Genomic DNA, 26,281 nt, shown 5'->3' with positions numbered 1-26,281 from the left:
AAATTATATACTATAAAGTATATACTGGCTATACATTAAATAAAGTAACTCTAAAATGGTAAAATGACAGCACTAATAACTGTTCTGTAGTTCTCCGGCTAGAAGAAAGCAGATCCCCTGACCAATTCGCCCTAGAGGCTACATTCTGCTCACCCACATGAGCAAGGCAGCTCTCTCACCTTCTGGTATTTCCGGTTCCTAGCCCTGGCTTTCACAACACACCACTAAAATAAAAGTAGAGAAAGTAATGTGGGCATGGAGCCACACGCCTGAAAGCACTCAGGACCCTGAGGCAGGAGGTTTGCAAGTCCAGGGCCAACCTGGGCTACATAGTAAAGTCCTATATAAAAGAAACCAAGATAAGGGGTTGAAGAGATAGCCAAACAACGAATATTACTTGCAGCTCTTACAGAGCCCCAGAGCTCAGTTCCCAGCACCCATGCTGCTCTGCTCACTGCCGGATCTGCAATTCCCTACTCCAGGGGATCCGACTTCCTCTTAGCTCCAAGCTCATCGCCACACATCTTCACGGCACATCCATTCAAACAAAGTGAGGAAGACCAGAAGGCAGGCTGAAGTTAACTATATGTCGTTGGTAGTCCCTGAATTAGTAACTGTTCTCTCATACTAGAATCCCACGCTGGGGCCTGGGATATAGCCCAGCCGGTAGAGCACTCACCTTGCATGCATGAAGCCCATGGTCTGATCTTTAGCACCATATAAAACAGTGACTGTGCATGCCGGGAGCACCAACACATGGGGAGGCAGCAGGAGGCTCACACAGTGAGCTCCAGGACAGCAGGGTGGCTTGACACAATATGCTGGGAAAAAACCCTACTCTGGTGAGCTCTCAGGACAATCATATGTTGAAACACAAGATCATAAAATAACACACTAATGTCACTTATCAATGGACGACGTCTGTTGGCATGACCAGCATATTCTGTGTGTGTGAGTCACAGTCTTTCCATGGCTAACCTTTGTATCCACCGTAACTAGCAGGGGAGGGGGAGCGACCGTAGTGTTTGTAAAGGGTTGGGAGTCCCAACTCCAAGCCTTGTGAGAACTCAACAGCACTTTCCCGCTGAGCTACATCCTTGTTTTTGTTTTGTTCTTCACATTTACTTCCTTTCTGTTTGTATATATGTATATATATGTATGGGCAACATGTTTGTATATATGTATGGGCAACGACGTATCATGGCGCACATACGGAAATCAGAGGGCAGCTGACAGGACCTGGGGTGGACTTCCACTGCCTGGGCTCTGGGATCAAACTCAGGTTATTGGGCTTGGCAACAAGCCCTTTTACCCTCTGATCCATCCCGCTGGCCCCCAGACCTTTGTGTTTTTTTGAAACAGGGTCTTCATCTATAACTCAAACTGGGCTTGAACTCACTGTGCAACTCAGGCTGGCTTCACACTGCAGTCCTCCAAGACTGGTTATTTTTATGTAACCTGTTTTACTGATGAGAAAAGTAACACAGAGAGAAAAGGTAGAGAGCCTGCTGTAGCCCGGTGGCTACACAGCTGCAGGGTCACGTGCCAACCCCGGCGGTCCGTGTTTAGAGTCAGGGCTGTGACAATGCAGTCGTTTGCCTGTACGCTTCTGGAAATAGCATTTGAGAGACAGACAGACAGACAGACAGACATCTCATTAAAGCTGAGAGCCTCCGGCCAGCCTTTCTAACAGGGAATCTAAATAAAATGACGTCACTTACTGAAGAGGCCTTTTGTTATCTGATAGGGTGGATGCTGAGGACTCCAGGTAAGTTTGTTGCACCAAAGGAAAAAGAAAAACAAACCAGAAAGTGTAGAAGGAAGGGGCTGCGTGGTGAGTCTGAGCCAAGAGCTTCTTTCTTAAGCAGTAGTTGACTGCAGCAGAAGAGAGGGAAAGCCAGATCACAAACCTCCTTGGTAATTATGAAGTTCAACTAGGAGCCGTGTGAAGCAGCTGTTTAACTGTACCAAGATAAGCCACCTGACAAATTATCTTAAAACAGAAATGGTTTTACACCTTGAAAATAAATAAATAAACCCACTGGCTGAAACCCCAGGTTCCCATCTCCATATCAGCAAGAGCCTTCCTCCTGGGATCTGAAATAACCAGCTGTTAAGCTCCTATCTTCCACATAAATGGAGAGACGGTGGCAACTTTTCCATTACTAAGAAGGTTCTTTCTCTTTGCTCCGCTGCCTGATTAACATATCTCCTTTCTGATTGACACGTTCTATCTTTAGACAGATAATATATTCACCCTGTTACTTTCGAGTTTTGCTGGCCTAAGAGTATTTCTGTCTTGTGTGACTTTGCATATCTCTATTTCAGTCTACAGTGTTATGGTGATTTAACTCTCTGAAGTACAATAATTTTCTTCTCATAAATGTCAAGGCTTTTGCTAAAGCATCAGGCTGGCTACCTTGTGCTAATTAGGTAACTCAGTAGCAACCGCCCTGTGCTCCGGTTTAGCCACTTAAAAGATGCAAGCTTACGTCGTGGATTCTCATGTGTAGTTTGTAAACGAGTACCCCAGCATACATGAATTAAAGTCGTAGTTCCATCTCAAGGGTTTAGTGTGTGAGAGATGGCTCTGGCCCTGACAAGCACGCCTCCTTGTTCTATTTGGAGATCTTAAACGCCTGGTAACCCTTGCTCTTTTATTTCTCCGTGATGAAACTACTCCTTTCACATTCTTCCTTGAAAGCCCCAGTGTCAGGATTGTACCTTTTGAAATAGAGAAATTCTATCGTCTCTAACTATGATTTCCTAATTTCCCAGGTCAGGAGAAAATTTCTTGTTGTCCTGCTGTGCTTTGTCACAGCAGGTCTGCCTTTTCATTTGGAACCCTCTTTGTCACTGCCATAGTAACAAATGGAAACATTGAGAACATTTTGTGACAGGCATTGTCATTGTTCCCAGTGAAAGTCTCTTCCCAGTAAATGAAACTGAGAAGAAAAATCATAAGAAATGATTATGAAAGGGGGGCTAACCAACATGTTCCCACTGGGCTTCAGTGCCAGCCTGTGTTAATGTAATAGGATTTGGTCCCGTGTTTTGCAGGAACCGTGTGTGGACCAAATCCGCACATCATTTGTAGACGGAAAGGGAACCAACCTGACAGATGATCTTCAGGCACCCCTCTGATAAAAGACGAGGGCCTCTCTCAAGAGCCAGCACTCTTAGGTTGGCACAAGGGACGATCAAGGGCCATTTATAGTTTAGAACATTGTATTCTGAGAGCTAAAAACCTGTGCTCTGATGCTCATCAAAATTCTCATCATAACTGAGAGAATGGATTGCCTAAAAGGGCGCCTATTTAATGTATAAAAGACTCTTACGGCCATTTAGTGGCACAGTATAAATAACTATTCTGTTTTTCACTGTCTAATTTGTATTTAGAAAATAATTTTTTGTTTTGCTTTGTTTTGTTTAATTATCTCCAGACCCAGCGAGATGGTTCAGTGTAGGCAGAGTCACTTGCCCTGGGCACTGTGTTCAGGTCACTAGGCTTAGACGCCAAGCACCTTTTACCTGTGGAGCCGTCTTCCTCCTCTGTCCTTAATGGCTGCTTCACAGTGTTAATACAAAGGCATGATGCACAACTCTCGTGGTTCGTGGTCTGTGTTTTGTTTTGTCTTAACTCTGTAGCCACTGCTAAGTCGTTCCTGCTATGGATCTACATTGACCCTTACTCATGTAATCAGCGCTATCTAAACTTCACGGGCCACCCCCTACCTGAGAAAGAGAAAAACAAACCGTGGAAGTACATGGGTGGGCAGAGGCAGGGGATCAGCAAGAGTAAGAAGGGGAAAAGAGTGGGCGGAGGGTGAATTTGATCAGAATACATTATGTACATGTATGGAATTGTCAGAAACAATTCCCAAGAGGGGAAAGTTAAATTCTTACAATTATTTTTTGTGTGCCACCATGTTCCTTTGCTTTTCTATTTATATAAGCAGAAAGTAGTGTGATATGACGGACGCTCAGTATATTGTTTATCTGAACATGTAAGGGAGCCCCAGTTAAATGTTTTCCTTTATGAGAGTCACCGTGGTCAACCGAGTCAGACAGTGTGTGTCACCCCTGTATGATAAGAGCTCATACCATTCTGTTATTAAACAAATTCCCAAGTCATTATCATCCTGGTGGGGAGCATGGTAGGGAGCAAACAGACATGATGCTGTAGAAGTGGCTGAGAGTTCCATATGAAGACCTTCGGTAGCAGGGGGAGAGAGACGCTGGGTCTGACTTTAGCTTTTGAAACCCCAAAGCCCACTCCAGCCAGGCCACACGTCCTAATCCCTCTGAGTATTGCTACTCTCTGATGAGCAGACATTCAAATCTATGAGCCTGCCAGGCAGTGGTGGCACATGCCTTTAATCCCAGGACTCAGGAGGCAAAAGCAGGCAGATCTCTGTGAGTTCAAGGCCAGCCTGGTCTGCAGAGCCAGTTCCAGGACAGCCAGGGCGACACAGAGAGACCCTGTCTCAAAACAACTGAAACAACAACAACAATCTGTGAACCTATGGCAGCTATTCTCACTCAAACCACCAAATACACCAAAGCTCAAATCTTATGAGGCTCAGTCTTCCTAGATTTGAAGATAGTCAAGAGATGTTTATTCCAAGAAAGGTGATGATATTATGAATAGGTTTTATTTAACAGTAGATGACCAACGGTAACTTCTTAATTAAAATGACTAAGGTTCATTGTCTTCATTGGACCGGAACTGGTTTGAGCCTTAAAATGAGCACTTCAGCCGCTGTCATATGAGTCTAGTCAAATTTACCATAATCTACCTGGTCCACGCATCTGTAATAGTTAGGTTCTGATGCATGACTACATCCACAACTTAATGAGCGGAAACAAAAAATCCACTTATTTAAATAAACCTGCAAACTGGCCCTAACCTTGGCTGGACAGTTCCTCCAGCCTTAGAGTCTAACAGGATTAAGTATTTTGTCTAGTCAAAGCCAACATTTAAACTCAAAATGTGACCTACAAGCCGTACACATCTTCCTTTCCTAGTGAGGAGAAATAGTTTCTTGAGCACTGACCTGAAGACGACTGTCAGCCTCAGATGTAACAGAGTGGCTGGCTGGTTGGTTGGCTGGTTGGTTGGTTGGTTGGCTGGTTGGTTGGTTGGCTGGTTGGCTGGTTGGCTGGCTGGTTGGTTTGGTTGGTTGGTTTGGTTGGTTGGTTTGGTTGATTGGTTGGTTGGTTAGTTGGTTGGTTGGTTGGGTTGGTTGGTTGGTTGGTTAGCTGGTTGGTTGGTTGGTTGGCTGGCTGGTTGGTTGGTTGGTTGGTTTGGTTGGTTGGTTTGGTTGATTGGTTGGTTGGTTAGTTGGTTGGTTGGGTTGGTTGGTTGGGTTGGTTGGTTGGTTAGCTGGTTGGTTGGTTGGCTGGTTGGCTGGCTGGTTGGGTTGGTTGGTTTGGTTGGTTGGTTTGGTTGGTTGGTTTGGTTGATTGGTTGGTTGGTTAGTTGGTTGGTTGGTTGGGTTGGTTGGTTGGTTAGCTGGTTGGTTGGTTGGTTAGTTGGTTGGTTGGTTGGTTGGCTGGCTGGTTGGTGGTTGGTTTGGTTGGTTGGTTTGGTTGATTGGTTGGTTGGTTAGTTGGTTGGTTGGGTTGGTTGGTTGGTTAGCTGGTTGGTTAGTTGGTTGGTTGGTTAGTTGGTTGGTTGGTTTGGTTTTTGTTTTTAAAAATAAGGCCTTGCTTGCTTGTTTAGCACAAGCTCTCGAAGGATTCCCTATGTAACTGAGGAGAACTCTGAGCTCCTGCTCTCCTTCCCTTGACCACTCAGATGCTGATTCCAGGCCTGTGCCAGCACACCCAGTTCATGTCGCTAGGGCTTTCTGATCCCCAGCCCACAACAGAGGGATTAATTGCTATCATTGTTTTAGTCAGTTTGAGGTCTTCCTTCCTCCCCGCCTCCCTCCCTCCCTCCCTCCCTCCCTCCTTCCTTCCCTCCCTTCCGTCCTGCCATGGAAACCAGAGCTTGCTGCTGAGGCAGGCATTGCTTCTCTCATCTCTGCCTTCTGAGGCTGGAGTTACAGCTGCACTGCCATACACACCTGAAATTTGGGAGGGGGTGGGGGTGCCGTTCTAGGGATATGAACTCTTGCTTGTACAGCAAGCGCTTTAACCACTAAGCCATCTTCCCAGCTTTGTGACAGTTTTTAAGTCAGTCACTATCCATGTAGATAAGGACAGTTTAATAAGTTTATAAAGATAAATGCATTCGGCTTTATTTAGGAGGGATTATCTGTGGCCGTTGTCTCCTGCACCGTGTACTCAGTTTTAAGTCTTGTCCTTTGTGCTGTGGAAGAGTTACCTTGCCTTTTGCTCCTTGGGTGTGTTGGTAATTGTATGGGCATAAAGGGTGTCTTAACAGTAAGAGCATGCCTGGCTCTCAAAGAGAACTAGTGTTTGAGCCCCAGCATCCATGACAGGATGCTCACACTGCCTATAATTCCAACTGCAAGGACCCGGATGCCCTCTCCTGGGCTTTTCAGAAACCTATATGAATGTACGTATACACACACACACACACACACACACACACACACACACACACACACACTAGGATGTCAGCAGCGGTCTGAATCAACCCCATCTCTAAAATAGCGCGTAAGAGGCTCTTCTCACTTCAGACATATGAGATGCATGAATACCCCACCCTAATTAGGCAGTTAACCTTTCCTTTTTCTTTTTTCTTTGTCTTTTTTTCTGAGACAGTCTTACTCTTTATCCTGTCTGCCTGAAACTCACAAATATCTACTTGCCTCTACTTCCCAAATGCTGGCATTTAAGATGAGCTCCATCAAGGCCACCAACACTAACATTTTATAAAGTTCAGAACTCTGTGCTTATTTCTGCCTCTTCACTTGGCAAATTAATAATTTGTCATCTAGTACGTTTAAGTATTTAGGATAATCTTGCTAGGAGCCCGGCACAAGCTATACAATGTGTAAGTGTTGGAATGCGTTACCATGCTTATGGATTAGGGCAAAGGGGCATAAACACGTCTACTGCTGTCTTACGCCAGCAGCCATGCCTTTGCCTCAATAACTGATCTGTGCCTCAGCCCAGTGGGTGGCAGCTGCAGCTATTTCTTCTCTTCTTCCTCCTCTTCCTCGTCTCTCTGAGTGAAGATTCTGTGTATTCCAGACAGTCCTAAGCTTACTGTACGGCCAAGAAGTAGCTTGGACTCCTGGTCTTCCTGCCTCTGCTTCTCCGGTGCTTGGATCACAAGTGTGCCACTATACTCAGTTTGTGGGTTCGACCCTGGGCCCTGTTCATCTCCACGCCAGGGATTTCGTTTATTTCAGCTGTACCACACAGCAGTGATGGAACTAAACAGGCATCCGTTAACAGTCGCAGTGAAGAGGACATAAGCCTCAAGGAGACACACACTGAGAGCTGCAAAGCTAACGTCGAGGCCGTGTGTATCGTACACCCTTGCCCTCAGTGCACGCTGTATGATGAGCGTGTGTGTTATGCTGGGCTATCACGACCTCTGCTCTCAGTCGACGTCCTGAACAGGTCAGCCCGTCACCAATACATACCAGTTAAACTTCAGTTTTCATTGTATAAGTACCTGCTGTGCCAGACCTAACCTTGGCAGACACCGTAGCCTGTTATGTTACTTGAACTCAGTGTTTGGTGATTTCTTTTCCTCTGAAAAGTTTGTCTTCTAATATACAGACAAGTTACACAAACTCATACCTACTTGGTAGTTGTGTTGTAGAACAAAATTTTACTGACCTGACTGCCAAGGAAATGGGGGAGGGAGGTTGCATGTGAGTGTGCGCTCCTCAGCCAAGGGAACCATTATTTTCACATCTGGGCCGTCTGAGCTAGCCAAGTGGAAGTAGGAATTTCCTGCCAGATGTTAGCTCCTCGAGCAACCTGTGGACATCGCAGTGAGGGGATGTGAGTCCTGGTTTGCTACAGCCGTACCCATGATCCAAGTTCCCTCTAAAGGGTAGCAGACGTGGCATATATGCTGACACCGAAGCCAAGTGTTTGCTGTTAGGAGCATCCAAGGCCTAGTTTTCAAGACACAGCATCAGTCTCGTGGGAACTACTTCAAAAGTGAACATTCTATTGAAATTGCAAACTGAAAATGATGACAGTCTCATCAGTTAAAAAAAAAAAAGTGAGACTGTATCACCACAAGTATTCCAAATGACTTGATTAAGATCATTTAATAAGGTCAATTTAAGACAGAAACCTTTCTTTAAAGAAGCAATCTGAAATGTTATGAAAAACGATATATTTATGTCAGTTTCCTGTTCGAGGTTAACAGAATTAGGAAGTAAATTATCATTCAGAGAAGCTGTGCACAGAAAGTAGAAACACTGTATCCAGTTGGAACAGAAGCATTGTTAGGGAGGGAAAAGACTACACATGATCTCTCCGCGGCTGTCTCCTCTGGACGGGAGTATTGACATTTGCAGGCTGTTTGCTCCGGCTTTCTGATCTCCTGCAGTTTATTTTTATAACAGCCTTATCGACGGGCCTCTTACCCAGCTCTCTGGGTTTAACTGAGTTGAGTTGATTTGTTACCACAGCTTCAAGTAGCTGTTACAGAACAAGCGAGACATCCTAATAAAGCTGTAAACGTGTTTACTCAAACAGAGTATTGATTTTACTTGGAGAGGGAGAAGCTGATGCTTAGCACAGTGTCAGGGTAGGCGAATTTCACTGCAGTTTTTCATTGTCATCTGTCATGGTTCTGAGACACCAAGGAAAGCCATCAGGGGATAATTAGAAGAAGCAGAAATTTAACCCCTAAAAATCAGTTAACTACTGGGGGGTCTGTAGCTAATTAGCTTTTATTAAAAGTTTCCCCTAGTAATAAATAATAACTGGGAACTTTGAACGGTGTTTTCAGGTAGAACAGGATCCAAGGCTGTGACTTGTTAAGTGCATGAGTGTAGTGGCTACAGGTACCTTTGGCTTTTCTCAGCTTGGTAATTAGACCCAGAGCCAGAGCCCATGCCAGGACAGAGAGCTGGACATGATTTTCCCGAAAAGTCAGCAGTAAGGAACTGGTAAGCCATTCAGTTATAATTAAGACATGTCTCTGAGGAAGACAGTGCCTGGGCCAACTTCGGAGGGCTCTCCCATGTTTTGTCCTGCACCATGACCACACGTATGAAAACACCCATGCCGTGTTCTATTTCTAAATTTGTTTCTCTTTTGTTTGGGACTTGGTTTTTTTTTGGTTTGTTTTTTTTTTGGGGGGGTTCCTTGTTTGTTTTAAGATGGTCTCATTTTGGGGTTGGGGATTTAGCTCAGTGGTAGAGCGCTTGCCTAGGAAGCGCAAGACCCTGGGTTCGGTCCCCAGCTCTGAAAAAAAGAACCAAGGGAAAAAAAAAAAAAAAGATGGTCTCATTTTATAGCCGTGTGTGTGTGTGTGTGTGTGTGTGTGTGTGTGTGTGTGTGTGTGTGTGTGTGTACATGTGCACCACAGCGTCCATAGAGGTCATAAGACATCCTTGTATAGTCAGTTCCCTCCGATTGAACTCAGGTCAACAGACTTTAGTGCTCTTACCTTCTCTGGGGCTTTCCATTGTAATCTTAATGATTAGGTTAATGCACAGCAACCAAAGTGGAGCTGTAGTAAAGGAACTGCATGAGCTTCATACCTCACGAAAGGCTTCTGTGTGAGCACACTCCCACCATCGGGCACGCACATATAAAATGTAATAAAAACAAGCTTGATCATTCAGGGTGCCGTCCCACAGCTCCACCATTCTGTTCACTGTTCTGCAGTAAACTTCTTATGCCTCCAGCATTGCTCCTGCCTAGTGACCGGTGTAAATCAGGAGATCTGGTGGATGGCCGGTTCTAGGGTCTGCAGTAACAGACAGTCAGATGGCAGCAAGAAGATGTTGTGGGTTCTTTGAACTGGTACTGTGTGCTTATTTGTACATGTAGTGTTCTACACCAGATACTGCCCTAAGTTAAATCTTTAAGCCATCAAGTAGCAGTTGTTAGTTTTCGTAAAATTAAAGGGGTAGTTTTCGTAAAATTAAAGGGGTCCACGAGGGCTCACACCCTCGATATGTCAGAAGGTAGAGGAGGAGAAAGTCAAGAAATTTTGAGGAAGGTGAGGAAGCCAGCTCATGAGCATAAAGACTCCATACCCTAGAGATTAGAACAGTAGCTAGAGTCTGCAGAGTTGGCTCCATGGTTCGGAGCATTTGCCACTCTTCCAGAGAACCCAGGTTCAATTCCCAGCACCCACACAGTGTTCACAACTTTCTGTAGCCCCAGATTCAGAAGGTACTGTGACCTCTTCTGGCCTCCAAGGGCACTGGGTATGTATGTGGTTCAGACATACAAACATGCGGGCAAAACACCCATCCATGTTAAAAAATCAAATGAATTAATATAACCAAATGGATGATTGATTTCTCAGCCCCACCAATCACCAACTAGGGGAACATTTGAAATTTTCCCTCCAAGTTCAAGTGTTGCCAGTACAATAATATTAAGATAATTAAGAGATTGAGCCTTAATGGCGGAATAGCTAGATCATTAATGGAACTAAAGAGGGTTGGGGGCTGCAGTTGTAACTCAGTAATTCAGTGTCTTCCAAGCATGTGTAGGGTTCTGAGTTCAATCCCCAGGACCTAATAGTAATATAATAATAATTATTATTATTATTATTAATAATAATAATAATAATAATAATAGATTAAACAGAGACTTCAGCCAAGCTGCGATTCTCTCTTCTCCCCTCTACCTTCACCCAACCAACTGGCAGCAGCTTGCTCAGGGATTCCCCATTTCTTCTATTAAACAAAATGACTATTATTTATCAGTTATCTCAGGTGTTCAGTTATCTCAACACAAGCAGACAAGAACAAGAGTCTATGGACAGATAATCTAACATCACTAAGCCCTGTTTTTCTCAACTATAGAAATAAAGATGAGTATCTACCCTGTTTGCGTTTCCTGAAAGTCAGGTGAAACGATGTTTACTAAGCATGGTGCCTGACCCGCAGGAGGATTATCTGTTAGAGCTGTTAACCTGTTACAAGAGGAGTCCCAAACACAGCCAGAACTGGAGGTCACTGGATGGAACCAGATGGTGGCTGTAGACCTGGGCCAGCGTCAGGCTGTCGTGAGCACATCCTCGTTAGACACAGCTATTGAGCCGGCTATTTGTGTGTCTGCTTCCAGTCACAGCCCGGCTCCTGATCGACTTCGCATCCATTCTGGATTCTAGATGGGCCCTGGGTTATCAACCTGATTCTCAGGCACCTGTCATAGATCTGTAGGGACCCTAGGTTCTTTGCCCGTGCTGGGTCTGATAGGTAGTTAAGTTGATTGGCCTGCAGAGAACTTTTCAGCTGCCCTCCCATGGTGGTGCTGGGTAGGAAGGCTCTGTAAGAGATCTGCTTGCTTACTTGATCTTGCCTTGTCATCCATACGGTTTTCCAGAGTTCCCTACAAAATGGTGCCTGTTTTCCCTGACTGCCACTTCTTGCCTGGTTCATGTTCAGCCTGTCCTATACTCCACTCCATCTTCCTATAGCCAAAATAATACTTTTAGGAAGAAGTTCAGTTGTGTGTGTGTCTCTGTCTACCCGCCCCCCTCGTGGTTCTGTTGACAGTGGCTTCATGTTGATTTGGCCCAAAAGTCCACGTTGTATTAGACAACGACCTAATAGGACTCTGTGACCCTCTGTCCCTGTCTCTTCCCTCACCTTAGCGGCAAGCCCCGTGACACTGCTGACCTTTCTGGGCACAACTGAACTATAAACTGGAACTCAGAGAATGTCTGTGGTGGGCTTGGAGCCACTGTTGCAAGCCCAGCGCTCTGAGGAGCATCCTAGGATGCTCCAGGAGGCTCTGCTGAGCCTCTCTCTGGAGGTACTGTAATCAGAGCTCAGCTGTGTGAGATCCACATCCCATCACTGACCCAACATTTACTGTCCATGCTTTTCTCGCCCTGTCCTCAATACTACTGAACTTTCACTGTTCTCCAACATGTCCTTTGTTCTAATGTTTCCTCATTTTCTTCTGTATGTGTCTGTCTCGCACAGCACCCACAAGGCTCTGTTCATAACACCTCCAGAAAGCTTCTCTCGATTTCTTCATATACACATTTTTTTCTTCTGAAGCAGAAAAATCTAAGACGCTCTGTCTTCTCTATCTTTGAATCCTTGGGTGTGTAGCCCAATACCTAGATACTCAGATATAGAACGAGAGCCTTTGAGTTGCAGCCTCACCTGCTGTGTGGCACCTTGGATCTGGTGTCTACAGGTGCGGGACACAGGTGGTTAAGCAGGTGGGAGTAAGAAAGCAGCAAAGTTGACACTAAATGGCAGGTGTCTTTGTTGTTTGGTTGGTTTGGTGTGGTTTGCTTGGTTATTTGTTTTAATAGAAGTTCCCCAGGCACGGCAGTGTGTCCCTTTAATTCTAATACCAGAACTGAGTGGTTCTCTGTGATCAAGGATACCCACAACTACAGAGGATAGACAGACAGACAGACAGATCCTCACTCAGTAGCCCAGACTAGCCTGCAGCTCACTATGTAACACTTAGCTACCACACGCACCTTCTAAAGGGCAGGTGTCTTTTTTTAAAAGCAAAATAAAGAACTGGAAAACTAAATTGACCAGGAAATCACAGAGATCTATGCGTGTGCGCACACATGTAGTCAGGCTACTGCTTGCTAAAATATCGTATCAGGTTTGCTTTAATTGCACGGTAATGCCTTTAAGAACAAAGGTAATTACATGATAACTTGTGTTACTACTCCCACATTATCTCTTAATAACTATGTAATTAACTTGTCACTACTACACGGTGTGAAGTTTGATATTACTTACATATAAAAAGCATCGATAACTTCAGTGAACAAGCTGGAGTGAGGCCAGGGACAAAGGCAGTGTGGAAATCACCACATCAGAGCAGTCAGGAGAGCAAATGATTAATTAAATCGTTGTACCTGTCCAGAGGACTGAAACCAAAGCCACAGCCAACAGCTGCAGAGCTGGGGTCGGATCACGTGATTTTCTACCGAGCATGCAGGAGAGAGGACGCCGAGAAAGTTGAGGGAGTGCCGGGGTAGTGTATAATGGCAGAGGCCCTGCACAGTCTGCTGTTTGGAAGAGTTTCTTTTTAAGTAGACTTGGGGAGAGGGGTCGCCTGGTTACGGTTGTTGAGAGAGGATCTTACTATGTGTTCTAAGCTAGACTGGAACTGACTCCTCCCTGCCTCAGCCTCCCAGTGCTGAGGACCACAAGCGGGCACCACTATGCCTGGGTCAAAACCAAAAACAATAATATGGGAACGCCAGCTAGATGGGGAGGCAGGCACCTATGAACCCCTGGGAAGACCAGGGATCTAAAGTTATCTCAGCCAGAAAGGAGAGAGAGAAGCGGTGGGGGACACACCTGGGCCATGCGAGATGCCATCTAAAACAGAGAGGAACACATCTCTCTTCTCGTTTCACCAGCGTCTTGAGTTTGTTTGTGTGGCATACATGGCAAAGATGTGCAGCCCCAGAAACTCTGATTCACTGCTGGTGAAAATGAAAACTAGGATGGCCACTTGGGAGTACAGTCTGGCAGTTCCTTCCACACTGCACATATGCTTACCATATGATCCAGCGATTGTGTTCCTTGGCCGCCCAAATGAGTCCAAAACTTATGTCTGCACAGAAACCTGTACACAAATGTGTACGGCAGTCTCACCCGTAAGCGACAAGACCCAGCACCCAGCATGCCCTTCTCCTCAGCCTGTAGGCAAATGAGGACCAAGCCATGGTACGTGCTGCTAAATACGGCTGAGCAGTAAAGGGAGGCGACTGGGGCTGCGGTGACGGCTCGCTCGCTGGCCTAGAGCACTGGTCACTCTTGCAGAGGACCCAGGTATGATGACAGTTCACAGTCCCCCGAGAGTGACTCCAGGACCAGGGGATCTGATTCCCTCTTCCGGCCTCCAAGGGCACCAGGCACCTGGCACACAAGTGTACACGCAGGTAGTAACACCCATACACATAAAAACACATTTGAAAAAGGAAGAAATGGGTGTGTGGGGCTGACTGAGTGGCTGCTGTGTAAAGGTGCCTGCCGTGGGGCTACAGACCTGAGTTCAGACCCCATGTGCTCCCTGCTTGCCGTGGTACAACACACTCACCCCACATCCACACTTAATGAATACTCGGGCAGGAGTAAGCATTGTTGAATAGTCAGCTTCACGGAACATATATTGTCAAAGATACAGAAGCATCTTCGCAGCTTCAGTTGCAGCACTGGGAGGGTGGGTAGGTGGGTCTCTGAGTTCGAGGCCAGCCTGCTCTACATGGGTTGTTGCAAACCAGCCAGAGCTGCAACAGACGCTATCTGTAGGTCGGGGCAGCAGTGGGCTTAGGCTGCTTATTCATTCACATTATAAAGGAGCCCCTATCATTTTTAAATATAAACATGCACGTAAGTACATTTGTACATTCTTTGTGATAAGACTACTTTTTGAAGGCCCCACTTATAATTGATGATGTACTATCTGTAGTTCATCTTTGCCGGTTTTTAAAAATAGATTATTGAAAAGCTGATACTTTGCAGGGGCCGAAGGTCTTGGCTTGTGTCAGCATCCAGGTTTCCCTGTCAGAGTAAATGAGACCTGAGGGCGCTGCAGAGTCTTCTTCATAGGGTTCCCTCTCAGGAGGAGGCTGCCCGCACTCAGCCTCACGGACTGTCCCACAACATAGGCGTCTCTCACAACGATCATGGCAGGAAGAATGAGGAAAACAGATGTTGCTCCTAAGGGTTCTAATAGACATGTTTCCATTGTAAGCTGATCCCACTCTGAACCTGGCGTCTGCCCCGTCCACTGTGTGGGCCGAACGCTTCAGTCTCAGGGTTTGGCAGAAAGTTTATACTGACCTTTGCCTGTTACCTGAAAACCGTGACAAAAAGTACTCTTGAGAGAATGAGTTCACATTCTTCCAAAGACATCATTCTATTAGGCAAATTAACTCTCCTCTGTAACGGGACAAACATTTTATCAAATACAGAGCATTCCCCGGGCCTGGCCGGGAAGGGGAAGGGGAAGGGCATAAATCTGCTGCGATCTCTACAGGTCATTGTAGCACAGCTTCAAATTAACCTCCACTCCACCCTGCTCCCTAGGCTGCCCGGGCCTCGAGGAAGGCCCGGAAGTGTGCGTGCAGATCCGTTCCTCATTATCCTGTCCTGAGCCTTTGAGCTCAGTCAGCTCAGGTTCCCCAGGCAGTAGCACAGGTTTTTCTGGTTTTGATCTACCTTATTAGTAACCACACCTTTTCCCTCCCTGCCTGCCTGCCTGCCTGCTTTCCTTCCTTCCTTCCTTCCTTCCTTCCTTCCTTCCTTCCTTTCTTCCTTCCTTCCTTCCTTCCTTCCTTCCTTCCTTCCTTCCTCTATGTTAAAGTGCAGTTTTATAAACTTTGACACACACTCTGCCCTTCCCCGTGGGCATACCCACCCCTGGCACGCCTGTCGGTTTCCTTCCCGGCCCCATCCCATCCGATTGGAAACTGTCACAGAAAAGCCACAGTGAGCGTTCAGTTCGTTGACAAGTCCAAATGTGTCTGCATCCATTTACCTTGAGCAAACAGCTAGAAATAAAATGACTGAGTCACACAGCAGTAAATGTAACTTTTTCAAACGATATTCGTTATTTTTGTATGAGTGCTTGCCTGCCTGTGTGTCCGTGCACTACATGTGTGCCTGGAGCCCTAGAAAGCCGGAGGAGGGCATTGGATTCCCTGGAACTTGAGCTAACCAACAGTTAAAGTTGCGGTGTGGGTGCTGGGAATGGAACCATGGTCCTCTGGAAGAGCGGCTTGCAGTTTTAGCCACTGAGCCATCTCTCCAGCCCCAGAGTTAACTTTCTCCAACACTGATAAATTGTTTCCAAAGTGGTCTTAGCATTTCCGTTCCCCGGGATTTTTCCGTTCCCCGGGCTGGGAAGACAGCTGTCTGGGTAAGGCACTTGCTGGCAACCTGAACTAAGTCCCTAAACTCACTAAAGATGAAGGAAAGAACGGCCCCCACAAGCCGTCCTCTGAGGCACTCGTGCCCGCACATGTCACATCCTCAGGCAGTAGTAATGATGATGTTTCCTTTACGTTCTGCCTAGGGTTCAGGCGGACGCACACATGTGCCCAGGCTTCATGCGGACAGTCTTGCCGATTTGTCATTTTAGTGAGTCTTCCGTGGCATTGCTGTGATTCTGAGCTACATGCCTTTAATAGATGATGGTGCTCCCTACACCCTGTGTAAATTTAGCATGTTTCTCTTTGGGGGTTTTGTTTGTTTTTGTTTTGTTTTGTTTTTTTATTGAGTCATTCCTTGTACAAAGCAATTTTGATGAAATTCAAATTATTCTGTCTTTTGTAAAAGACTTGTACAATGGGGGGTGGAGGGGTCTGTCATAGTGGCAGAGAACTTCTGAAGTTAGTGTCACAGACCCAAAGTCACAAAGATTTCTCAGAGGCCGTAGTCATATTTTTTGTTTCACTTTGGGGTTGATTGGTTGGTTTTGTGTTTGCAGTGCTGGGGAACTGAACCTAAGGCCTCTCCCAGGTTGGCCACACTCTGCCGCTGAGCTGTATCCCCAGCCCTCTACCCCAGGCTTGTTTTCTTTATTCTGTTTTGGTTTTTTGAGGAAGAGTCTTCCAACAATGCCAAACAGACATCGAACTTGCACAGGCCTCCTGCCTCGCCCCCCTAGTAGCTGGGCTTAGGTACATCAAGTTTTAAAGGCCTCTTGTCAGCTCTTGGTTGGTTCTTCAAGGAGTCAGTGAGAGGCCTCGGCCTGCTAGCACTCGCCCTCCCGGGTGTCTGGGTTTCTCTTCTTTTCCTTCATGCTGCCTTGGCATTTCCTACACTGCTCTCTCTCAGGTACACTCCGAGGTAGTTCATGTGCTTGATACCACGAGTAAACAACTCCTTGACTATTACGTTTTACTCACTCACTGACAGACATAACCGCATAATGCGTGCACTCGAGTGCAGTTCATAGAACTCTAGACTCGTTTGCATATGTGCAAAGGTCTATTAGTGTTTCTGTTTCAGTTTTTGGGGCAGTCTTCTGTCCCCCAGGCAGGCCTCAAACTCTTGGCTGAGGATGACCTTGAACTCTGTACCTTCTCACCACCAGCTCCCAAGGGCTAGGATTAAAGGATGTGCTACCCTGCTGTGCCAAACAAAATAGACTGGGAATTCTGGCTGATGGCAGTGTAGAGGACTTACCTGTGTCCCTGCTTCAACCCACCCGATGGCCATGACACTTTCCAACTCTTTTCGAGGGGAGTGATGAGATAGGCTCTCCCTGTGTAGTCCTGGTTGTCTAGAACTCCCTATGTAGACCAGGCTGGCCTCAAACTCACTGAGGACCACCTGCCTCTGCCTCCTGACTGCTGGGCTTAACAGTGTGTGCACCACTCTTGGCCTGGCCTGTTTTGAGTCACAGGCATGGACAGTCTTGGCTCCTTCAACTACTGGAAGGGACTTCCTTTTCACCCCAGAGGCTCGCTCTGCTCCAGTGAAGTCTCCATGAGAGTGGGAAGAGCACGTGGGCGGGGCATCCGGGAGGATGAGGCAGTCAGGCGACCGACAGGCGACCGACCGCAGACCGCAGACCGAGGCCAACTGAGCTACATCTGGAAGCCACAAGGGGGCGGGGCAAACATTCCTGCTTCACGGTTAGTCTTAAGGGAAAGTGGAATATTCATCATTCACCTCACAGTATTAGCAGTAGATTTTTACAAATTTCTTTCTCAGGTGGAAAAATTCCCTTCTGTTCCTATTAAAATTAAGAATAGATATGAGATGTTGTCGAAGGCTTTTCTGTATGTTTTAGAATGGTCTGAGGTCTTCATACTGGGCTTAACATTATGTCAATATCCAAAGATATCAATCCAACCTCGAGAGCATGAGATAACCCTACTTTGTCATAGGTTTTGTTATATTGTGTGTGCGTGCGTGTGTGTGATGTGTATGTGTGCATGTGTATGTGTGTGTGTGGGGGGTGTGTGCACGTGTGTGTGCACGTGCGTGCGCATCTGTGTGTGTGGTGTGTGTACGTGTGTGCATGCGTGTATGTGTGTGATGTGCGTGCGTGCGCTTCTGTGTGTGTGTGTGCACGTGCGTGCGCATCTGTGTGTGTGTGGTGTGTGTACGTGTGTGCGTGCGTGTATGTGTGTGATGTGCGTGCACGAGTGTGTGTGTGTACACGCGCCATGCGCCTGTTTGGAGGTTAGAGAACAACGTTCAGGAGTCAGATGTTCTACCTGTCCATAATGGAGTCAGGGAACAGAACTCAGGTTATGGGGTGTGCAAGGCAAGCACTTTCATTTGAGAAGCCATCTGATTGGCTCTTTCCTTGTTCGGGGACCTGGGGTTGGGACAGGTCCTCACTCTGCAGACCAGGCTGTCCTCAAACTCAGATTCCATCTGCCTCTCACCCCTGAGTCCTGGGACGAGGTGTGCCCCAGCACACCGGCTTCTGCTCTTTATCTGTACTGGCTGTCAGTTTGGTTTGTTCATACATGTGAATGTTTGGCCTCCCTAGGTGAAAGAGCATCACAGAGGTCAGCAGAGGGCGCCAGATCCTCTGGGACTGGAGGTGCAGAGTTTGTGAGCCACTGTGTGGGTGCTGGGAACCTGACCCAGACTTTCTAAGACCAGCGAGTACTCTATCGTCAAAGCCACCTCTCCTCTCCGGTGCCCCCACCCCCGTGTCTCTTTCAGTGTGCTCTTTGGTTTGGTTTGTTCAGATTCCTTCAGGGTACTTCTGTCTTTTCAGAATACTCAGCCTGTATTGCTAGGGAGCATTGCTTGTCAGAGTAGGGCTTGTGTCAGCATTGACGCACAAAGCACCTCCTTCTTGTAGTTTTCTAGAGAATCTCTCCATCTCTTCTTAACCATTCGGTGGGATTCACAGTGACGCCTCTCATCGTGGCCTTTGGTAAGAAGCAGCCTGGTGTAGACCTGAGCACTGACAGTAAGAACAGAAGGCAGTTTGGGACTGAGGCACTCCTGAGGTGGGCATGGGTTCACCCACATGAAGAATGCCCGGGATACTCTGTGAGAAGCTTTCTGAGGCAAGGTCCTGGACATCAGAGACCCACCTGCCTCTGCCCCTGCCCCTGCCCCTGCCCTGCCTGGGGTCACAGGTGCTGCACCCCTGCTGTGGCCTTTACTTACAGTGGCCACAGTCAGGCCATGTGAGCTTGAGCTTTGACAACCTGTGCACTGGGAAAAGTGTCTGTTTCATCCAATGTGGCCGGTCTGAGGCTGCGCTGACCTTGTTTGTAGTGCACAACGCCCATGGCGACATGGCCACGCCCCCCTGGTTTACACTGTCTTCCTCTTTCTCCATCCATCTAGTCAGTCTGTCTAGAACTATGTCTGTCTCGGCTTCCTCACACTCGCCATCCGTCTTCTCAGCGCCCTGATGGAGACAAGCCTGGCTTGTCCACTCGTGTGTGACCCGATGACCACGCACGGCCAAGTGGAGTCATTGCTACTACTCCTCGTTTGTTCCTCCCTCTGTGGCTGATGTGTGGTACTTAAAGATTTTGGTTTCACGCCATTTGCCTTTCTTTCAACCGTTTCTAGAAGGAAAGCAACCCTGACTCCTCTCATTCGGTCCTAGAGGAAGCGTCTGCAGTGCAGGTCTGCATTTAGCTTTAGGTTAACGTCAGGCTACCTGCAGCACCCAGCCAGGAAGTTAGTGCTGTTCAGTGCCACCTCGGGAGAGCACATCTTCTGTGACACAGGCTCTCCATGACTCTCCTGTCTCTGCCTCCAGTGCTGAGACTGCAGTGCCCACGGCACAGCTACAGCACGCTGCGTTCTCTGTGGAGATGCGTTTCTCTTGAAAGAGCACTGTTCTAGGAATAACAACATAGAAGGAGTCCACAGGAAGGGGGAGAGTTCAGCCATAACTTTATCGACAAAGACCCTCCGTGATAGGTTTCCGTGGTGCTTGCTGTGGACTCTTCCTGAGTGTGTGTAATGCGTATGTCAGACTTCATTACTCTGACCCAGAGCTTCAATGAGGACGGGTCTGGTTCTCACACGTGCACAGGTGGCAGGAGGCCACAGCAGCTCACAGCAGTGCCCACTGCTCTTCCAGGTATCATTCATTCCCTCAGGCCCAGCTGCCCCCCAGGTGGTGCCGCTCACAGGCAGGGCAAGTGTCGCTCCCTCCCACAGTTACCAACATGTGGCCGACCCAGAGCAACTCTGCTGGTGCCCCGGGGAGCCTCTCCGTCCATCGAGTTGACAGTCAAGATTAACCATTATGGTGACACTTGGAGATCAGCGGCACTGGGCTGCAGGCAGCCGAGCTCTCGTACGCACAGCACTCACGCCCGTTCTTCTGTCTGTCCTAGGGTTTCTGTCTCAGCTGGTCTCCAACAAGCCTCTGACTGAATGCATCCGGGCCGGGCACTATGCAGCGAGCGTCATCATTAGGCGAACTGGCTGTACTTTTCCTGAGAAGCCAAACTTCCACTGACGGAAGAAAAGCAACTCAGGCTGTGGAGTGGAGACTGCAGAGACCACGTCCTGAGCGTTCCTGCCTTGAGAAAGAATAACATTATCTTCTGTCTTTGCCCACCATGATTCTCATTATTACCGTAGAGGGCTCAGTGCTACTCCTAGAACCTTTAGTCTCTCAAAATCTGGGGAAAAATGTTTATTTCCATAGTCTGTTAGTGCCTCTTAAATGTCACACAGGAATCCAACATTTCAGTAGAAACTTTTAAGTTCCTTTTCAATTGTTTATAAATTCATCAGTATTTAGTAAGTTGATTTTTTTTTATATTTCTGCTTCTAATGCGGGTGCAATTTAATATGATAGACTTTTTAAAGAGATTAATGCTAACGTCATTCTTGAGCTTTTTATATAAATGTGTTTAATTTGGAAGCGTGTGTGCACACATGTCATATATATTCCTGATAATTGTCAAATAAGGTACAGAAACGTTGACGCACACCACATTGCCCCGCATAAGCTCTTCCATGTGCTGCGACACCCGGTGGACTTGGGGGGACAGCTGACTAATCCCAGCTTTGCGCTGTGCTCAGATTGTAACCTCTGCCTACTCATGGTACTCTGTAATTTGATACAAATAAAAAACTGCCACATAGGGATTTTCTTTCTGTCTTGCTTGTGCTCAGTAAAATAAGGAAGAAAGAGTATTTAGTACTGGGTCCTATGTGATTTTATTGATGGGGTGAGGTAAAAATATAGAATATCACATATAAATATATATAATACATATACACATACAATAACATAAGTGACCAGTAAGCACTCTTTTTGTGTGTGTTTTCATTTCTCTCAGGAAGACAATAGGAATAGAATTACTAGGCCATATGTAACTTTTTCCTGTTTGTTTGTTTGTTTGTTTGTTTGTTTTTTTGTTTGAGGTAAGATCTCACTGTGCAGCTCTGTGTGGCCTAGAATTGTCAGTGTAGATCAGGGTGGCCTCCAACTCACAGAGATCCACTTGCCTCTGCCCCACCACCCCTGGTCATCTGTAACCTTTACAAGGAACTAAGAAAAAAGAATTCCAAAACAACTGTAGAGTTTCCCTTTCCCTCTGGCTGTGGTGTAATCCTAGCACTGAGGCAGATGACCTCAGGGCCAGCCTGGGCTATTTCACAAAGTAGAAGCGATTTTTGCACTGCCTTCAGAGTATGTTCCAGTTCCAGTTTCACATCCTTAGTCCAACACTCATCACTGCCTGTCTCCATAATCAGAGACAGACTACTGAAGGGGCCATGGTTTGAGGGTTTGGGGGTTGCCTGTGTGTAGATATGCAGGTGTCGGTGTGAGCATGCAGGTGTTAGTGTGAGCATCCAGGTGTCGGTGTGAGCGTGCAGCTGTCAGTGTGAGCATGCAGGTGTTAGTGTAAGTGTGCAGGTGTTGGTGTGAGTGTGCAGGTGTTGGTGTGAGTGTGCAGGTGTCAGTGTGAGCATGCAGGTGTCAGTGTGGATGTGCAGGTGTTGGCGTGGATGTGCAAGTGTTGGTGTAAGTGTGCAGGTGTTGGTGTAAGTGTGCAGGTGTTGGTGTGAGTGTGCAGGTGTCAGTGTGAGCATGCAGGTGTCAGTGTGGATGTCCAGGTGTCAGTGTGGATGTGCAAGTGTTGGTGTAAGTGTGCAGGTGTTGGTGTGAGTGTGCAGGTGTTGGTGTGAGTGTGCAGGTGTCAGTGTGAGCATGCAGGTGTCAGTGTGAGCATGCAGGTGTAAGTGTGCAGGTGTTGGCGTGGATGTGCAGGTGTTGGTGTGAGTGTGCAGGTGTCAGTGTAGATGTCCAGGTGTCAGTGTGGATGTGCAAGTGTTGGTGTGAGTGTGCAGGTGTCAGTATGGATGTGCAGGTGTTAGTGTGGGTGTGCAGGTATCGGTGTGAGTGTGCAGGTGTTGGGTGAGTGTGCAGGTGTCAGTGTGGATGTGCAGGTGTCGGTGTGAGTGTGCAGGTGTTGGGTGAGTGTGCAGGTGTCAGTGTGGATGTGCAAGTGTCGGTGTGAGTGTGCAGGTGTCAGTGTGGATGTCCAGGTGTTGGTGTGGATGTGCAAGTGTCGGTGTGAGTGTGCAGGTGTCAGTGTGGATGTGCAGGTGTTGGTGTGAGTGTGCAGGTGTCAGTATGGATGTGCAGGTGTTAGTGTGGGTGTGCAGGTGTCAGTGTGGGTGTGCAGGTATCGGTGTGAGTGTGCAGGTGTTGGGTGAGTGTGCAGGTGTCAGTGTGGATGTGCAGGTGTCGGTGTGAGTGTGCAGGTGTTGGGTGAGTGTGCAGGTGTCAGTGTGGATGTCCAGGTGTTGGTGTGGATGTGCAAGTGTCGGTGTGAGTGTGCAGGTGTCAGTGTGGATGTGCAAGTGTCGGTGTGAGTGTGCAGGTGTCAGTATGGATGTGCAGGTGTTAGTGTGAGTGTGCAGGTGTTGGGTGAGTGTGCAGGTGTCAGTGTGGATGTGCAGGTGTTGGTGTGAGTGTGCATGTAAATTCGGGTGCAAGCATATGTATGTGGGGGCCAGAAGTCAACCTCAGATGCCCTTCATGTGGTATCCACCCCACTTGTGGAGACAGGGTTTCTTCTCAACCTGAAACTTGATTAGACTGGGCTGGGCACCAGGTCCCAGGATCTACCTGTCTCTGCCTCTGCCTCCACAGTACAGAGGTTACAAGCACACACCACTATTCCTGGCTTTATAAGGGACTCCACATCTATGCCGCCTCTCTGGGGACCAAACCTCAAACAGATGAACAAGACAGTGAGCATGGTCTGGTTGCAGGGCATCTGGCAATTCTGTCTGACTTCTTGAGGCACCCCAAACTTTTCTGTAATAGCTGCACCCCTTGAGATTCCTACTAGCAGCACTCAAGGTGTCCAGTGTCCCCACATCCTCACACGCTGACGCTTGCTACTCTATACACACAATTTTGCAAAGGATTCCATATTAATAACTATATTATTGCTACTCTATACTGTCGTAGTGGGTACGAATGGCTCTGATTTGGTTTCCCTAGTTACCCATTGGTGTTGTGCATCTCTTTGTGTGCTGTCGGCTCCGGGAGTTACTCATCCTGTTTGTTGCAGTTCCAGAGCCTTTCTGACCTGTAAGTGGACAGCTCGTCTTAGTAAGTTGTATTTTCAGTGTATTCCATGAGATTCCACCTTATGAAGTACTGATATTTTCTCCCATCACATAGATTGTCTCTTCTGCTTCTAGAGGTGTTCTGTCCAGTTTTTTACTTGTGTCCCTAGTGTCATGTCTAAGAAGCCAGTGCCGAACCCAAGTCAGAATATTTACTTCTGCATTTTGTCCTAAGGGTTAAGAGCCCTGGCTGCTCTTCCAGAGGACTCCGGTTCAATTCCCAGCACCCAGCGTGGCAGCTCACCGCTGTCTGCAGCTCCAGTCCCAGGGACCCAGCGTCCTCTCTCTTTCAACCTCCACAGATCAAGACTGCCCACATATGGTGCACAGACATGTGCAGGCAAAACACACACACACACACACACACACACACACACACACACACACACACACAAAACAATGAAACAACACATTTTTAAAGACCCGTCTGGGAGAGCTGAAGTATATGGTCATCATTTCTTCTCAGAGATCCTGGCTCTGTACAAAGACAAGCCTGGTCTACAGAGTGAGTCTAGGCCAGCCAGGACTGTATAATGAGATCCCGCCTTATATGTAGATAGCATGTGTATGTGCATATTACATATATATGAGAGAGACTCTTGAGGCTGTGGTTTTTAAAACTATCATACTTTTACCTGTGCTTTGGTAGCACACACCACGATACAGAGAAGAGTTACATCATCCCTGTATAAGGATGACACACAATTTTGCAAAGGATTCCATATTAATATATTATTAAATGTAAATACATTTTTTACCTTTGCTAGGCAACATTCTGCAAAGTTGCTCCCATATCCCAAGGACTTCCAAGCCTCGGTGGCTTCACCTTGCAGACCTTCCTGTGACCACCAAACTGCTGCTCCCTGCTCTGTCCACACGCTCTGTCCTGCTCTGTCCTGTCTCATCAGGAGCATACACACAAAGCCAGCTTTCTAAGCAAGTCCCACTTACTGGTGTGTCAGAATGCACCAGGCTCAAGTCTTAAATGCAGCAGATGACTGTAACTGATCCTGATACTGTAGGCTCCAAGTGAGTCTTAACTACCAAGAGACCCCCCAAGTGAGGCACAAGAATGGGGTTCAATGCAAACGCAAGAGGTTTACTTTTGGGCTCGTTGCGGTCAACCTTCAATCATCCCCTCATGGCAAGTTACTGGAAGACAACCCCAAATGGCTGTTAACAAGCGGTTTTTATACTTTTTAGGGGTACAGGTTGCATCGGCGAGGTTACAGTTTAAACTTATTGGCTAAGCATATTGACCTTTGAATCTATTGGCTAGCAAGCATAGGACATGCATTCAAACTCTATCTGGGACCAGAGGGTCAGGTGACTGTCAGTCAATACATTCTGTGGAATTTTCAAGAATGTCCCTGCTCCTCCCAAGAACTATGGGTGGAGAATGGAACTTGGCCTAGCCTTGACCCGAGGCAGGAAGCTGGTACTTGGCCTAGTCTTGACCTGAAGCTGTGGGTGTGACACTGGTGAAAGCCCTTAGGGTCCCCATAACCTACCTACTTTCTACCAGGCCAAGCCTCCTAACAGCTCATGCTTCAGTAAGAACTAGGGTCCTTCAATACTAGCACCACAGTTTATGGTTGTCTAAGTTTGGGGTGTAATGGTGTCTGCAGTTGATTTCCTTCAAAAAGATAAGACTGTCTCCCATCTCCTTTACATGGAAGGATGATGCCGGGCTGCCCTGTGGCTCTGAAAGCCATACTATTTCCACAGGGATGCCTGGGCCCCAGTCCTGTGAGTGTGGGTTAACTGCAGATGTACTGAAGGTTCCACCTTAAGAAAGACTCTACTGGAATATCCAGGGACTTAGTCTACTCCCAGGAGCCTATGAAAGCAGAGAGCTTTCTGGAGCTGGAAGCAGTGGAGTTGCCAGGAGAGGTCCAAGCAATTTGAAGCTCAAGAAGGTCCCAAGGTACCACTGATGAGAGGGTCAGGCCAACAGTCAAAAAGGAAAGGGACCTCCAGCCCTCCCACTGCAAGGAACTGTGTTTGACCCTTACTGTGAAACAGTTTGTTAGTGAGTCTTTCCCCCAGGGCCTCTTAGTGAGCAGAACCCCAGTGAGGGCTGGGGGCAGCTTTCTGAAATCCCTATACAGTATACAGGTGGCCATCTGCCACTAACAACAGAAAAGCCAGCGGATGATCTCTTACAAAGACCAGAGGCCCCGTGTAGTGACACAGCTGTAATCCCAGCAGGAGGCTCTCGAATTCAAGGTTAGTCTGGGTTACATATAGGGACTATGAAGGGAGGGAGGGAAGGAAGGAGGGGGAGGGAGGGGGAGGGATGGGGGAGGGAGGAAGTTTTATATTATTTATTCTGTCACATCTGGCTATCCTGGAACTCAGTGTATGCCAGGGTAGTTTTGAACTCAACAGATCTGTCTCCCAAGTGCTGGTCTATTTTAATTTTTTGTGTATATGTAGGGTGGAAGTGTGCCCCACCATGCACATGGAGGTCAAAGGACTACTTGTGGGATGATCTCTTCTGCGTTCTGTGTGCACCAGTCATGACTGTGGTGCACAGACATACATGCATGTAAAGGAAGGTGGGGAGGAACTGAGGAGACAGCTCAGCAGTCTAAGGGGGTGAGTTC

The 26,281-nt window shown here is 47.2% G+C and overlaps 1 protein-coding gene and 1 pseudogene across 6 annotated transcripts in view; both read left to right on the top strand.

Annotated features, from left to right (window-relative positions):
* The window catches only part of Adk (adenosine kinase), a 381,245-nt gene extending 360,075 nt beyond the window's left edge, over positions 1 to 21,170 (top strand). For 4 of the 6 annotated variants that reach the window (XM_087585014.1, NM_012895.3, XM_087585013.1 and 1 more), the window contains 1 exon segment: positions 20,408 to 21,170. In XM_087585014.1, the coding sequence (XP_087441140.1) occupies positions 20,408 to 20,532 (125 nt within the window). In that variant the 3' untranslated portion in view covers positions 20,533 to 21,170. 6 annotated transcript variants of the gene reach the window in all.
* Positions 21,171 to 24,309: 3,139 nt separating this feature from the next.
* LOC120097201 (U6 spliceosomal RNA) lies at positions 24,310 to 24,401 on the top strand (annotated as a pseudogene).
* Positions 24,402 to 26,281: the final 1,880 nt, after the last annotated feature.

Source organism: Rattus norvegicus, chromosome 15, assembly GCF_021556685.1.
Source record: "Rattus norvegicus strain SHRSP/BbbUtx chromosome 15, alternate assembly SHRSP_T2T, whole genome shotgun sequence".
Lineage (NCBI taxonomy): Eukaryota > Metazoa > Chordata > Mammalia > Rodentia > Muridae > Rattus > Rattus norvegicus.
This window is presented reverse-complemented; position numbering and strand designations above follow the sequence as displayed.